Consider the following 17,060-nt stretch of genomic DNA (forward strand, 5'->3'; position numbering starts at 1 on the left):
TAGATAGATAGATAGATAGATAGATAGATAGATAGATACGGTAGATAGACAGGCAGGCAGACAGACAGATAACCTTTATTGTCATTTTTTACTGGGGGCACAACGGTACACATTAAAAATGAAATTTAGTTACTTCGTTACATCACGCTGAGTTCGTCCACACAACCTTTCGTACAAACCTAGCAGTTACATTTGAGTAACACACTAACCATGCTTAGTGTGTAATTCCAGGCATGTTTGGTTTTAATTCTGGTAGGGTTTTATGTTTGCATATAGTTTAACCTTTTGTACTGTACATATCCAACCATTGGTTCATTTAACATTTAAGGTCAGATCTTTATTCTGGGGAATTCTAGAATGATTTGGAAAATGCTAGAATGTTCCGTTCCCCTTTGGACCATGATGAACCTCCAGCTAGACCAGGGGTAGGCAACCTTGGCTCTTTTATGACTCATGGACTTCAACTCCCAGAATTCCTGAGCCAGCACGAATCATAAAAGAGCCAAGGTTGCCTACCCCTGACTAGACTGTGCAGTTCCTGGATCTGCGAGTTTTGTACCTCCTTAGAGGCAGCGTTGCCTTTTATGAACCTCAGGGAGGAACACTTGCTTCTCCTCTGTCCTTCCCTGGGCAGATGCGTCTATTGGCAGAGTTAATCCTTCCCAATCTCTATCCAGCAGAAATCAGAGCAGACAGTTTTGCAGCTTAACTGCAAAAGCATTTTAAATGTGGGGTGTGGAAGATTATCTGAAAGAAACATTCCCCACATCTGTCACCTACATTCTGTGTATTAAGACAATGTTGAGGAAGGAGGGACAATCTCTTTTGCTTGCTGACACGCAAATACACTCATTCACTCACTCACTCACTCACTCACTCACTCACTCACTCACTCACTTACCTTTCTCTCCAAAATAATTAATCTGTCAAATCTGTAGTTTGCACTTATATCTCCCAACCTTTGTCTCATTTTTAGATAAATCAGGGATACACTGATTGGGGTGCTGGAAGCAACAAAGTGGGGAGCCAGATTTTTCCCCCACACAATTTTGTAAGCCAGCAGTCTCCAATCCCAGGTCCGCATCCCAGTACCGGACTGTGGCCCATTAGGAACCGGGCCATGCAAGCAGCAGGCAAGCGTGTGAACACATGAAGCGCCATTTGTGGAAACGGCAGGTGTGCGTGCAAAACCACCTCCCCACCACCACTGCTGCTAGTCTGCAGAGCCAGACAGGTTGGGGACCACTGCTATAAGCTCTTGTGAATGGAGCATGGTATCCTTCACGTAATTACAGAGTGACCAAGTACTGTGTACATAAATGTCCTGTATGCAGGTAGTCCTTGATTTACAACCACAGCCGGGAGGAGAATTTCCATGGCTGAGCGAGGCATTTGTTAAGTCGGTCAAACCCAATTTTACGATCTGTGTGTGTGTGTGTGTGTGTGCCAAAGTTGTTAAGCAAATCACTGCAGTTCTTAAGTGGGCTACATACAGGGCCCAGCATAGTAGGCATGGCTGGTTGAACATCACCTGCTCCATCCCCACCTCCTTTTCCCCTCCTAATTACCATAGGAGGGTCAGCAGCCTTGCTTGAGCAAAATTAACTAGAAACTGCTCCGGGGAAATGCATCTCTGATGAGAATTTCTAACTCCATGGGGGAATCAGGGTACAGCAGTGAAAAGGAGAAATTCCTCCTTTAGACAGGAGATATTAATCTAACGGGGATGTGTCAAATGTTTCCAAGTGGGATGAAGGCTCTGGATTAACCCCTGCAGTGCTGCTTAATATGCGGTATGAATATTATATGCTTCGAGAAGCATGCCAAGAAGTAGGTTGTGGTCTACTTGATGACATGATAGCAGTGTTCCAATATTCGAGGGGGGGGGGACAATCTATTTTCCAAAGCACCAGGTGGAAGAAGAAGCAGCAATGGATGGAAACTAACCAAAGAGAGAACTAACCTAAAACTAAGGAGAAATTTCCTGACAGTGAGAGCAATTAACCAAAGAACAACTTGCCTTCAGAAGTTGTGGGTGCTCCATCACTGAGGCTTTTAAGAAGAGATTGGACAATCATTTGTCTGAAATGATAAAGGATCTCCTGCTTGAGCAAGGGGTTGGACTAGAAGACCTCCAAGGTCCCTTCCAACTCTGTTATCCTGTTAAGACGTCTGGTTTGTTTGGGCTTTCGAGTAACAACTGTTTGGAAAGGCAGAGCCCAACAGTACAGTGACAAGAGTCTGTATTTGCTGATGTTAGTCCTGTTTTATAGATGAACTCCCACTGAACAAGTTCACATTACAGGTAGTCCTCGACATACGGCCACAACTGAGCCCAAAATTTCTGTTGCTAAGCCAGACAGTTGTTAAGCAAGTTTGGACCCATGATACAACTTTTCTTGCCATAGTTATTAAGTAAATCACTGCAGTGGTTTAGAAACATGATAGTTAAGTGAAGCCAGCTTCCCCCTTGACTTTGCTTGTCAGAAGGTCACAAAAGGGGATCACATGACCCCAGGACACTGCAACCGTCATAAATATGAGTCAGTTGCCAAGTGTCCGAATGTTGATCACGTGACCATGGGGATGCTTCAATGGTCATAAGTGTGAAAAACGGTCATAAGTCCCTTTTTTCAGTGCTGATGAAACTCTGAACGGTCAGTAAGTGAACTGTTGTAAGTTGAGGACCACATTGCCTTAAATGGAAAAAAATAACATCAAATAGTTTGGGAAGAAGCAGTGGAAGAATTTACCCTCAACTTTCTACCTAGTTCTTATAGCTTCTCACGGCTCCTATACTTTCAGTACTGGGGACTGATTTATTTAGTTAAGGAATATACAAGGCCATTCAACTCATAAATTTGGACTCTGAGTGGCAAAATCACTCAATTTTTAAAAAAATATCAAACCATATAAATCCAATACACCAAAGCACTGTCAGATACATAGCTGAGCTGAAGCAATCATTTTCACAGTAAGAGGAGCTCACGTCCCATCCAGCCCAGTGCACAGGAGAAATGCCAAGTCTTCTCACACTTGGGGACCAGTATTCTCATGGCTAAGCAAGCCATTTGTTAAGTGAGACACGCCTGATTATATGACTTTTTTGCCACAGTTGTGAAGGGAATCATAGGAGCTCTTAAGTGAATCGTGCAGTCATTAAGCAAAGCCAGCTTCCCCCATTGACTTTGCTTGTCAGAAGCCGGCTGGGAAGTTGCAAGTGGCAATCGCATGTCCCTGGCAAGTTGCAATCCTCATAAATACATACCACTTGTCAAATATCTGGATTTTGATCACAGGGCCATGGAGCTGCAGCGATGGTTGTTGAGTGCAAGAACCGGTTGTAAGTCTCTTTTTCCAGTGCTGTTGTAATTCCAGATGGTTGCTAAATGAATGTTTGTAGGTCAAGGAGTCCCTGTTATGTTATTTTTGTAGCACAGAGTATAATTTGCAAGCAGCATCAATTTAGCCTAATGACCTGGTGAATTTCCATTGGTTGCAACAACTGACAAGGCTCAAAGAAAGCCTGCGGTGATTTTTCTCCATTCTGTTTCCAGGGATGACAGGACATGTGGAAGTGGTCCGCGCAGTGTTTGACCCACAGAAAATCAGCTATGAAAAACTCCTCCAATTTTTCTGGGAGAACCATGATCCAACCCAAGGTAAAAATCTAGGGTCAGGAAAGGTGCAATGTGGGAAACCAATCTATTTACCTTGATTAATTATAAGCAGCATAAGCAATACTCTACTAGCACATCAAGAGGAATTGTGTTTGGAAGCAATCCTAAGCTTTGCTGGTACTGTACCAGTGGTGGGATTCAAATATGGGAACAACCAGTTCTCTGTAAGGATGCCACTTCCGGAAGTCCATTCTGGGCCTGGGCAACAAAAAACTAGCTGCTGGGGACTTCCGGTGGCTGCGCGGCGCCGGAGACAGCCTTCCCGGGCTGCCCGCGGCTCAGCTGAGTAATTTTCACCCGAAACAGCGCCGATCAGCTGTTCGGGTGAATTTGAAGCCCCCTCCTCGGGAGAAGAGGAGGGGGTGAGGCCCCAGGTAGGGGTCGAGTTCTCCGGGGCCGCCTGAGCTTGTAGCTTGGGCGGCTGAAGGATTGAACTCCCCCGTAGCCTGGGTCGCTCCCAGCTGGTCAGCGTCTCTGCTCCGGATTTCTTGGAGCAGAGCCAGGCGTTTGCGACCACCCCTGCCTGAAGGAAGGACTATGGAATAAAAGGAGAAGGCAGAGCGGTACAAGAGGAAAAGGTGAAGAGGATTATTATATTTTACTCTCGAGCTTGATGGACTTTTTAAACTTAAAGTGAAAGTGCGTCACAAGTGAAAGTAAAAGATGGCGGCTAAACCTCCCCCAAAAACTCTTCGGAGTGGTGGAACTTCTCCGGTGCAACAATCATCATTGCAGGCGTTGCGTCCTCCTGATGTATTGACACCGAAGGATTTACAAGATGCTCTTGAAAAACATGCCCAGGTAATTTTGGAATCAATGGGTGATAAATTTGCACAGATGGAGGAGAAATTGGAGAAATTGGAGGAGAGAATGGAAGAGAGGATGGAACAGAAGTTCAGTGTGATGAAGGTAGACATTTTGTCTTCAGTGCATAAAGTGGCTGAATGTGTGGAAGATCTGGATGAAAAAGTGGAAGATTTGACTCAAAAGAATGCCATATTAGAAGCAAAAGTATTGGAGAATGAAGATTTAAGAGACAAAATGGACAGAGAATTGAGTCTTGCTCAATATTACCAGATGCAGTTTGCTGTTAGAATCAGAGGCTTAAAAGAGAATATTAAGGAAGATCTAAAGCAGCTGATTTCTGAGGCTCTGGAAGTGGTATTGAATCAGCCAGCATCTGAAATAAAGGGAGGCATGGATAAAGTGTTTCGTGTGAATTCATGGATTGCTAGACAGAGAAAGCTGCCTAGAGATGTGGTGGTTTATTTTGCAAAGAGGGAAATTAGAGATGAAGTTATACAAGCTGCCTATGATTCTAAAGTTGTGATTGCTGATCAAGAAGTTTTGGTTCTAAAAGAAATTCCTCCAAAGATTTTAAGGAGAAGGAAGGATTTTACATTTCTTGTGCAAGAGCTCAAGCAACGAGATATAAGGTTCAGATGGGAGATCCCAGTTGGGTTGATGGTGATGCATGAAGGTAAAAGGTACCGTCTGGTTACTGTGATGCAGGCGCGTGATTTTTACAATAACGTTTTAAAAGCAACCCCATTATCACTTCTGGAAGCTGCAAAGAGATCTGGAGAAGGAGAACATCAAGAGGCTGAAGATGGACAGACAGAGGAGAATGGTGCTGGAGGAGATCAAGCTACAACTTCTTTGGATGATCCTAGAGAGCAGAGGGTGACGCGTGCTGCTTTAAAACGATCAAAAAAAATAAAAGAACAAGATCAGCAGAAGTCTATGGAACTTCCACTACGTACTTACAGCCAAGCAGTGGGAGGAGCACGGCCTAAAAAAGATAGTCCTATCAAAGCAGTGCTTCAAGAGCTTTGGGATGATATGCATGACAACTAAATTTTTAACTTGGAACGTTAATGGACTAAATTCACCACAGAAGAGGAAGAAAGTTTTTCAATATTTAAAACAATTCAAGATAGATGTTATATGTTTATAGATGTTATATAAAAATAATTATGAAAAACTATGGGTGAATATTCAAAAAGAATTGGAGAGTTGGGAAAAATTGCAATTGTCCTTGTTGGGACGGATCACAGCAGTGAAAATGAACGTCCTGCCTAAATTTCTATTTTTATTTCAAATGATACCGATTCTTAAGAAAGAGTCTAATTTGGAGGAATGGCAGCGAGGTATCAATAAATTTGTTTGGGCAGGGAAAAGGCCACGAGTTAAACTTAAGATTATGCAGGATACTCGTGAGAGAGGTGGTCTTAAAATGCCTAATCTTAAACTATACTATGAAGCTGCTGCATTAGTAGGAATAAGTGATTGGATTAATTTGACACAAGAGAGATTATTAAATCTTGAGGGCCACGATTTGTTGTTTGGCTGGCATGCATATTTGTTGTATGACAAGAAGGTAGACAATGTGTTTAGAGTGCATATTCTAAGACAGGCATTGTTGAGAGTTTGGAAGAAGTATAGACATAAGCAAGATTGTAAAATACCATTGTGGGCAATTCCAAAACACGCAATAGAAAATATACATGCTGGTTTCAAACATGATGTGACTACGTACAAGGAGATTCTGAGCTTGGAAAGAAATGTCTGGAGTTTGAAATCATATAGCCTCTTGCGAGAAGAGAAGGTTGTTCAAAATTGGTTTCAATATACTCAGCTACGGGCCAGGTGGAAAGAAGACCAGAAAATTGGTTTTACAATGACTGATGAAAATTTGATAAAGCAAATTAGAAATCAGGGTCCAGCACATATCAAACGGATATATCTTGCATTGATAGAAATTGACTCAGAAACAGAGCTTGTTAAAGATTGTATGATTAAATGGGCCCAAAATATCCAAGAAGTTGTTACAATGGATACGTGGGAAAGGATTTGGGTGAGGAACGTAAAATTTACACAAGCTCAAAATCTAAGAGAGAATTTTTATAAAATGTTTTATAGATGGCATTTAGATCCTAAAAAGCTTGCAAGTATGTATCCGAATTATCAGCCTAAATGTTGGAGGTGCGGTGACGAAGACGCAACATATTTTCACATATGGTGGACTTGTAAAAAGGTTAAGGCTTTTTGGATAAAAGTCTGGTGGAACATGCAGAAGATTTTTAAACAGAGGATAAAGTTTTGTCCGCAACTTTTTTTGTTGGGAATAATTACAGATGCAACAGTTGTGGACACTAAGTTGATGTTGAATTTAATTACGGCAGCAAGACTCTTAATAGGTCAGTATTGGAAGAAGGAGGAATTGCCGACTATAGAAGAATGGACTTTAAAGGTTTCTGACCTGGCAGAGATGGCAAAGATATCGGCCTATTTGAAAGATCATTCGCAAGAACGCTATATTATGGAGTGGAGAAAATGGATTGAGTATATCCAGAACAAATATGGGACTAAAAAGTTTCATGTAGCATTTGAATAAGTCTTTCCTTCTTTTCCCTTTTTTTTAATTTTTTTTCTCTTTTTTTATATATTTTATATTAATAGTGTTTGTAGTTATCCTATATGAGCTAGAGAGTGATAGATTTTAGAGTTTATGGTTGTTAGCATATGGTTGTTTATGATTCTTTTTTTTTTGTTTTTTATACCTTGTACTTAGCTCTGGGAAGTCGGGGGGGGGGGAGGGGGGGAGGGGTAAGGAGGGAGGGATAGGGGAGGGGTAGGGGGGTTTGTTAAAGACAAAATGTATGATAAAACTTTTCAATAAAAAAAAAAACTAGCTGCTGGTTGTGCCAAACTGGTGCAAACTGGCTGAATCCCAGCACTGTACGATACCTTGCAGCATTTTGGACTATGGCCCCTTCTCATTCTTCCACCAGCAGGGCCAATTATGGAAGATTGTAATTTATAGAAGCTTGGACTATCTACAGCCATAGTGCCTGGGAAGAAAGAGAGTAGTAGACGGTTTTATAGGAAATAAGACTGGGCTGATTTTGTAAGAATCTAAGTCGTCAATCATTATTATAACAGTGCACTGAAAAAGGAAGAACATAATTTACTACGTGATTAGTGTGTGTGTCTGTTTGCATACAATAGTCCATTCTTGCCCTCTTTTCATAGCTGATTCTATGCTTATATATTAATAGGATCCTAATCTTATATTTTTAGATACTTAAGGATTGACCAACACTGTTATACCCAGATCGATCAAAGGCCTGTTTAATTTAAGCTTGGACAATTTATGGGTCTAAGTCCACCTTCTGAAAAGAATCCTCTTGTGGAAGGAATCCTCTTCTTTCCAACTTCACTAGTAAATTTTCAGTAGCACAATTGCTGAAAATCAACATGTGAAATCCGTACCCCCCCCCAAAAAAAAATATTGAACTGCAGTTGTAAAAACCAGATTCAATCCTAACAATCAAGATGGTCCTCCTGATAAAAAAGGGATTTCTTGTTCCACCTGCATGCAGAATATGCTAAATTGAGCTAGATCATGGGCTAAGAATGAGAAGCTTTAGAGATGAAAGATTGCTTGCCTCTGGTTAGCCTGAAAATCTGTAACGCAACAAAGACACAGTTCTACAGAGATGCAATACCTGAATGGAAAGCTGCTTGGAGTATTTTGAATACAGGTAATCATGACCACAATTCAGCCCAAAGTTTTAAGTCAGTTTTGCCCGACTTTACAACCTTTGTTGCCCTAGTTGTTAAATGAATCACTGCAGTTGTTTAAGTTAGTAGCATGGTTGCTAAGTGAATCTAGCTTCCCCGTTGGCTTTGCTTGTCTGAGGGTCGCAAAAGGTGACCCTGGGACACTGCAACGGTCATAAATATGAGCCCCTTGCCAAGCTTCCAAATTTTGATCACGTGACCGTGAGGATGCCACCCCAGTCGTAAGTGTGAAAAATGGTCATAAGTCACTGTTTTCAGTGTCATTGTGGTACTAACACTAAATGAACTGTTGTAAGTTGGGGACTCCCTCAGCTCATTGAGTCGGGTTATTCTTCTTCATGCCATTTTTTTTCCATTTGATTGCTGAGTCATTTGAGGGCTCTAGCCAAAGAATACCTAATTTCTCCAGCCTGACTTGCTCCAGAATCCTGAGACAGAGATTTTCTCTTAAGGAATCACAGGCCCCTCTTGATTTTGTAAGCCAACCTCATTTTTCAGACGACTGTACCTCTTTAAATGACTCCTTTAAATGGCTTCTCCTACCTCCCCACCAAGGCCACAAAAGGTGAAGCTCTTAGTGGACCCTCTGCTGAGACAGGAGAGGTTCAGTTGTAAAGAAAGGGGGGGGCTGGGGATTTCTAATGTTTTTCTCCCCCCCCCTTTTTTTTTAATAACCAGAGGAAGTGGAGGGGTGTGGAGGGCTGTTTGTAACCCACCTCACGTCAACACTGAGCAACAGCGGGGGGAGGGTTGAAGGCCTTAGGAAGACGGAGCATTTTTGTAATGAAGTGTAATTTTAATGAGGAAATTAGAATTCTCTGTGTGTTGCCGGCTGGGCCCTCCTCTGGGTGCGTAATGGTGTGTTTGTGTTTTAATGAGTAAAGTTGCCAGTGTAGATGGCATATTAGGGAGTGAGCACGTGGGGAGAGAAGAATTCTGCCCCCCACAGTCATTGTGTGTTAGATTTCAAAAGAAGATGCCTTATGGCTGAGGAGCATTGCCGACTGCCCTCCCTTAGTGACATTGTCGGGTACAAAAGAAAGAGATAACATTTCCTTGAAGTCAAGCTTGACACCTGGTGACTTACATGGCCACATGTAAGTCACATGCAATTTTTCTTGCCCTTGTCACCACTGCCTTCTCCTGAGCTTTTTCTTTTACATTGGGATTGTCTAGCCTACAGTCCTGGGGTTTCGTGGTGCTCTCCCATTTCTGATGGTCTCTCATTCATATTCAACCTTGTGTAGCTTTTTGAGGTCCAGGGTTGTGTAACCTTAGCTCACAAGTTCATGTGAAGCAGTTGACCTAATTTCAAAGGACCTGTATAGAACATAGAATCCAAGAGCTGCAAGGGACCTCAGAGGTCTTCTAGTCCAACCCCTTGCTCAAGGCAGGAATCTTACCCCATCCCAATCAAAGTCTAGTCTATGTCTGAAAACCTCCAGCGCCCATAGCCCCAGGAGGCAAGCGATTCCACCGGTTACTTGTTCTCGCTGTCATAAAATTTCTCCTTACTTCGTTGGATACGCTGGATACGTTGGATCTTTTTTAACAAGTTTATTTCTTGTCCTGCCCTCTGGTGCTTTGGAGAGTAAGTCAATCCCCTCTTCTCTGTGAAAACCCTTGACAAGTACTGGAAGACTGCTATCATTTCCCCCCTTGTTCCCTCTCTTCAATCGTCTAGCTAGACATACCTAGCTCCCACAACTGTTCATTGTCCATTTAGCCTCCAGACCTTTTATCATCTTTGTTGCTCTTCTCTGCACACTTTCCAGGATCTCAACATCTTTTTTGTATTGTGGTGACCAGAACTGAATGTGGTGTTCCTTAAAGTGTGGTCTTACCAGTGCGGTATAAAGCGGTGCTATCACTTCTCATGATCTTGATGTTATCCCTCTGTTGATGCAGCCCAGGATTGCATTGGCTTTTTAGGCAGCTGCAGCACATACTCAAATGGTGGTCCACCAGGACAGGGCTTTTCAACCTTTTCACCCATTGTACCACTTTTAGGATAAGGCAATGTCTGAGTACCACCAGTCGCCCAGCAAGGTGTCAAAAACTTGACACTCCCCCCCAAAAGGGAAAAAATGATAAAGTACAGGTAGTCCTCGACTTACAACAATTCACTTAGTGACTGTTCAAAGTTACAATGGCACTGAAAAAAGTGACTTATGACCATTTTTCACACTTATGACCGTTGTAGCATCCCCAGGGTCATGTGATTTACATGTGGATGCTTGGCAACCGATTCATATTTATAATGGTCACATTGTTCCAGGGTCATTTGATTGCCTTTTGCAACCTTCTGACAAGCAAAGTTAGTGGGGAAACCAGATTCACTTAACAACCATGTTACTAATTTAATTTCTCCCTCTCCCTCTCTCTCTCCCTCCCCCTCTCTCTTTCTCTTTCTCTCTCTCCCTCTCTTTCTCTCCCTCTCTTTCTCTCTCTTTCCCTCTCTCTCCCTCTCTCTCTCCCTCTATTTCCCTCCCTCCCTCTTTCTTTCTCTCTCTCCCTCTCTTTCTCTCTCTCCCTCTCTTCCTCTCCCTCTCTCTATTTCTTCCTCTCCCTCTCTCTCCCTCTCCCTCTCTATTTCTTTTTTTCTCTCCCTCCCTATTTCTTTCTCCTTCTCTTTCTCCCTCTTTCTCTCTCTCCCTCCCTCTCTCCCATTGTCCCTTCCTTCCTTTTTTCCTTCCTTTCTTCCTTCCCTTCCTCTTTGTCCTTTCCTCCTTCCCTCCTTCGCTCCCTCCCATTCTTCCTTCCTTCCTTCCTTCCTTCCTTCCTTCCTTCCTTCCTTCCTTCCTTCCTTCCTTCCTTCCTTCCTTCCTTCCTTCCTTCCAAATCCATTTTTACCAAGAAACCTGATGCCCACTTAACTCTTTATGAAGCACCGGAGGAAAGTTGGGGAAGATCTAGCAACGATACTTGGAGGTTGCTAGCTCATTTAATAAACTTTATTCCAGCAATAGAAACACCTCGTATTCGCTCAGAGTCGATCCACGCACTCCAACAATGCTGCTGTGGACCGTGGGGCAGGAAGGCACCCTTCACACGGGAGGGATGGAAGACGCACCAAAGCGCCCTTCACCCCGCTCGCCTTCTGCAGACCCGGCCGGAGTCCCGGGTGGGGGGAGATCTGGGGCTGAGGCACACTCGGGGAAGCGCACACCAGCAACTCACAACCAGCTGCTCTTGTGGACGGGGGCACAAAGCCGGCCAGACAGGGCTTGGAGCGGTTGACCATCCCAGACTACAGCTGCACTTCCACCTTTCCAAGGGCGGCCCCCGCAGCAGAGCCCAGCGCAGGGCACCAGCATGCCCCACTGCCACAGAGGCAGCCCGCCGGAGCAACCCCTTCACCCCCGATAGGCCTTCATCCCGGAGCCTCCTGCTGCTGGAAACCTGCGGTGGCGGCATAACAGGGCTTGATCTAGCAGACCAATGATCTATCTAGCACCACATTTTCGGTCTGTTTCCATTAATGAAATGGATAAAATGGGAATAGTCAAGGATAACACCTTTTTTCCTGCGACTGTTTATTATTAAGGTTGAAGTGGGAAGAAGAAGATTCAGCAATATGAATCAATTTGGTCATCTTTTGTCTAATAACATGCATTGTTGTGGCCTCGTTTTTTCCCCCCAGGAATGAAACAATACGAAGACATTGGCACCCAGTATCGCTCGGCCATCTACACTATTGGAACAGAACAATTGGAATCTGCTTTAAGATCTAAGGCAATGTATGAACAGGTATAGGAGAATTGTGGATAGATGGGGGCAGGAGATTGAGGCCTTGGACTAGGGTGATGCTGTTTATATGATTAAGGTTGATTCTTATTGGCATTATCTTTGTAAGGTGTAGGTTCCTATCTATGAATTCCCATCTAAATGTAACGGTTTCCCCTGTCCAGTTGAATCTGATTCTAGGGGGTGGCGCTCATCTCCGTTTCTTAGCCAAGAGAGCCAGCCTTGCCCAAAGACGTTTCTGTGGTCATGTGGCCAGCATGACTATACACCAAGGCACACAAAACGCTGTTACCTTCCCACCAAAGTGGTACCTATTTACTTGCATTTGCATGCTTTCAAACTGCTAGGTGGGCAGGAGCTGAACAAGTAGCGGGAACTCGCCCCGATCACGCATCTTTCGGGTCTCAAGCCCTAGTTGCCAACTGTCTAGCTCAGGGGTCTTCAAAATTGGCCCTTTGCCTGGCTGAGGAATTCTGGGAGTTGAAGTCAACAAGTCATAAAAGGGCCAAGTTTGAAGATCCCTGGTCTAGCTGATAAGCTCGGCATCTTTAACTGCTGAGCTGTCGCGCCCCCTGGCTCCCCACTTTAATGCTCTTGGTTGGAGATGTCAAAACTGAAACCTGGGACTTTCTCCATGTAAAATGTGTGCTGTACAGCTGGGTTGTAGTTCCATTAGGAAGATCTAATATAAGTTATTCCTAAACCTGAAGTTCATTCGTAAGATTGATTGTTAGAGTTGAAGAACTCAACTGTACAGTTGTGGTGACTATCTTCTCATCACACAGCTGACCGGGTTAGCAACTCTTCTGCAGAAAATAACTTCATGGACTGGTGATGCACGATCACAGCTCTCCCAAGCAAATGGAAAATCTTTGTTAGGATCTTAGCTGCCACAGTATTTTAACTGTCAGGGCTACACATTTACAAGGGTCATCAGCAGCACAAACTTTCCTTCACCCCTCTTACTTCTCCAATGTTCAGTCCTCCCATGCGGCCAGAAGGGTAGGGATAAAAAGAAATAGTAGAAGCAGGATTCCTTAAAAAAAAGCCTCATTTTTGTAGGATTGCTCTGAATCTACATTTCTCTGCCAGCAGGAAGAAGGGAGGGTTAACTCTCTCTTCCATGTTTGTCCAACATGGTTGACCAGGGAAGAGTAGTTTAATTTAAAACAACATAGAGCTATTCCAGGCTAAAACTGAACTCCTAGAGCCCACAGCTAAGCAGGTTATAGGTTTGCATGACATATCAATTCTGCTCATGGCCCAGTTAAATATAAATATAACTAGTTTCCCCCCTGAAATACTTAGATTTATTTTTAATCAGTTTGCTTCTGTGTATGTGTGTGTTTAAGTCAATATTTACTCAAGTCTGTGCAATTTTCTTAGTGACATTTCTTGGAAATAGTCTTCCTAAGGGCCGAGAGAGAGGGATTGGTTCAAAGCCATCCAGCTGGCTTGGGTGCCTAAGGGAGGGCTATAACTCACGGACTCCCAGTTTTTAGCCTGGTGCTTTTAGCCAAGGCACCAAACTGGTTCACTGCTGAATTGTTTGGATGTTAAGAAGTTTTTATAAGAGCCAAGTCAAAACCTCTTTCTTCTTCATTTCCCATGGGACTTGATTTCAATGCTCTGGAGTCTTGTTAGAGGAAGACAATTCTTCAGATATTTTTGCTACCATGTTGCCTCTTAATAATCTCTTTTTAAGGCTAAACGTATCTTAATGCCTTCAGCTTTTTTGTAGGAGCTCATTAACCAATAGAGTTTTGGAGTGGCAGTCTAATTATGCCAGGAAGGTATTGTTCATTGCAAGCCATGTTTTCAGACAAGTTTAGTTTTTACAGGAGCTGCTACTTATGCTTTAAGTATAGCTCTTAATCTCTAATGCCCTAGAGTGCTCTGGACTCAGGGCCAATCTTGTCTGCCAAGCTGTCTAGGACTGTAATTCTCCTAATACGCAGATGCTGGTTCAGCGTATATATATATATGTGTGTGTGTGTGTGTGTGTGTGTGTGTGTGTGTGTATGTATATGTATATGTGTGTGTGTGTGTGTGTGTGTGTGTTTTAAGTGTTTGTTAAGTATTTTAGAATACCTTGCTAGGCCTCAAACACGGGACAAATCGTATTGCCTGCTTCAGCCTAACACACACACACACACACACACACACACACATATATATATATATATATATATATATATATATATATATATATATATAGAGAGAGAGAGAGAGAGAGAGAGAGAGAGAGAGAGAGTGAGTGTGTGTGTGTGTCAGGTTCCATAGGCCGAGCAAAAGGCAAGCAGTTCTCATCTTACAATCATTCATTTAGAGATTGTTCCAAGTTACAACAGCACTGAAAAAAGTCACTTATGACTGGTCCTTGCACTTATGACTATCACAGCATACCCACTGTTACATGACCAAAATTCAGGCATTTGGCAACCAACATATATCGGTGGCAATGGTGGTGCAGTGGTTAGAATGCAGTATGGCAGGCTGACTCTGCCGGCTCCCAAGAGTTCGATCCTTAACCGGCTCAAGGTTGACTCAGCTTCCCATCCTTCTGAGGTCAGTTCAGTAAAATGAGGACCCAGTTTGTTGGGGGGCAACAGCCCATTTAGAGAGGGCTATAAAGCGGTGCATAAGTCTAAGTGCTATTGCTATTGCTATATATTTATGAGGGTTGCAGCATCCGGGTGTCACGTGGTTGCCACTTATGACCTTTCTAGCTGGCTTCTGACAAGGAAAGTCAATGGGAGAAGCTGAATTCATTTAGTGGCCATGTGTGAGTCACTTAACAGCTGCAGCGATTCACTTAACAACCATGGCAAAAAAAGAAAAAAAAGGTAAAATCAGGCGTGACTCATTTTGCAACTGTCTTGCTTAACAGTGGAAATTCTGTTCCAGTTGTGATTGTAAGATCTATTTATGTGAGGGACCATGCTCCTACAGGGAGGGCATGCTCCAGGTTCCTTCTTTTAAATCTTGCCATCTTATAGGACCTAGGAATGGTGCCTTTTCTGGGGTTGCCCCTGTTCTCTGGGACAATCTCCCTTCTGGTAGAATAGATGACTGTTCTCACTTTTAAGAACTCCATTAGGACCGGATTCTTCCCCCAGGACTCGGGGTCTGATTTAGTAGGAGTCTCCTGGTGATTGTTTTCTTACGTACCTGGTTGTTGTAATGTGTTAGATATTTTTATTGGCAAACAAAGCCCTGATGAAAGGCTTTATTTCAAATGTTAACTTTCGAATCAATGAAGAACAGAGACTTTTCTGTAGTGGCCCCTGAATACTGGAATATGCCAAAAGCCAGGCCTATGGAAATCCACTGGCAGTATATTTTAGAGTGATGGACACTCATTCTCTAAGAGGACTGAGGCCAAATTCTTGGAAGCTTCTAACCGTGACGTCTTTCTAAAATCTCCATCTTATTGATGGCAGCATTAAGAGGAAATATTGACTCTGAACATTTGATGTAGAAAACGGAATATTGTCTTAGATCAGAAGTGGGCTTGAAGGCCACATTTGGCATTCACTTGGGTCTACCAATAGTGTAGCCGAGGGGTCCCCAACCCCCGGTCCGTGGACCGGCACCAGGCTGCGACATGCCAGAAACTTGTCCACACAAGCAAACAAAGCCTCATCCGCGAGATGCAAGCAGTACACAAAACCATGCCCCCTCCAGTCCACGGAAAACCTCTCTCCATGGAACCGGTCCCTGGTGCCCAAAAGGTTGGGGACCTCTGCTGTAGCCGCCTTTCAAGAATTACTGGCTGGAATCAGAGCAAATGTAAAGCTGCGTATGGCTTCCTTTCTATTTTCAGTTTAAGAACTACAGGTAGTCCTCAACTTGCCACCACAATTAAGCCCAACATTTGTGTTGTTAAGTAAGACATCTGTTAATTGAGTTTTGCCCCATTTAAAACCTTTCTTGCCACAGTTGTTAAGTGAATCAGTGAAGTTGATAAGTTAGTAACTAGGGCAGGGATAGGGAACCTTGGCTCTTTTATGACTCGTGGACTTCAACTCCCAGAATTCCTAAGCCAGCCATGCTGAGGAGAAAGGGAGAGGTTTCCAAGCTGAGCCATGGTGGCTCAGGGATTCTGGGAGTTGAGTCATAAAAGAGCCAAGGTTGCCTACCCCTGAACTAGGGTTATTAAGTGAATCTGGGTTCCCTGTAGACTTTGCTTGTCAAAAGGTTGCAAAAAGGTGATCACATGACCTTGTGACACAGCAACAGTCATAAGTACGAGTCAGTTGCCAAGCATCTGAATTTTGATCACGTGTTCATGGAGATGCTACAAAGGTGAAAAACAATCATACGCCACCTTTTTCAATGCTGTTGTAACTTTGAATGGTCACTAAATGAACTGTTGTAAATCGAGGACTATCTGTATAGTGAAGATGATTGTTTATCAGTTCCAAATTCATCTTGTGTCCTGTAAAAACAAATAAATATGGGTGACAATTTCTAAAGCCTTCCATCTGGGAGTTATATTGGTCCATGATTTTCCACGTTAGGCTTGCCTGACAGATGTTTGGGTAGATCCAATACAGCTGTTTTTCCACAATTATATACGAAATCTTCTCTATCAAGCTGTCTGCTGGTCGCCATCCTTGGCAGCTCAACCCTTTTCAGCAGCTTCCTGAAAAACCGTGGGACTTTCAGTCGCTCTCCTTCCCCCCCCCCCAGATCTTGTGGCTTGACATTGTGTTCTTTTTACACAATATGGTTCTTTTATGGGTGCAATCTGTTTTGGAAACATGTTTAGAGAGACCTTTGAGGTATAACGTAAATAAGCAGTCTCCAGAAACATGCTGAATCTTTCCAGCATCGGATTCATGATGGAGCTGGTTGGGATCTGTTTTTCTTTCTCTCTCATGCACACTCTCTCTCTCTCTCTCTCTCTCTCTCTCTCTCTCTTTCTTTCTCACTCTCTCTCTCTCTCTCACACACACACACACACAAGCACCCTCAGGGACTCTGAAGAGGCTCTTTTTTGTTTCGGCCTCCTCCAGTGAATAGAACCTGCCTCCAACGCCT

At 43.3% G+C, this 17,060-nt stretch overlaps 1 protein-coding gene across 1 annotated transcript in view; it reads left to right on the forward strand.

The window, feature by feature from the left end:
* Positions 1-17,060, forward strand: part of LOC308672225 (mitochondrial peptide methionine sulfoxide reductase-like) — a gene marked incomplete at both ends in the record, with an annotated part of 42,560 nt that overhangs the window by 15,001 nt on the left and 10,499 nt on the right. Inside the window, 2 exons of the mRNA XM_081334947.1 lie at positions 3,558-3,662; positions 11,911-12,017. Of these exons, the coding sequence (XP_081191073.1) occupies positions 3,558-3,662; positions 11,911-12,017 (212 nt within the window). The remainder of the gene's footprint in view (positions 1-3,557; positions 3,663-11,910; positions 12,018-17,060) is intronic.

The sequence above is a fragment of the Vipera berus genome (genome assembly GCF_964194415.1).
Source record: "Vipera berus genome assembly, chromosome: 9".
In the NCBI taxonomy this organism is placed as follows: domain Eukaryota; kingdom Metazoa; phylum Chordata; class Lepidosauria; order Squamata; family Viperidae; genus Vipera; species Vipera berus.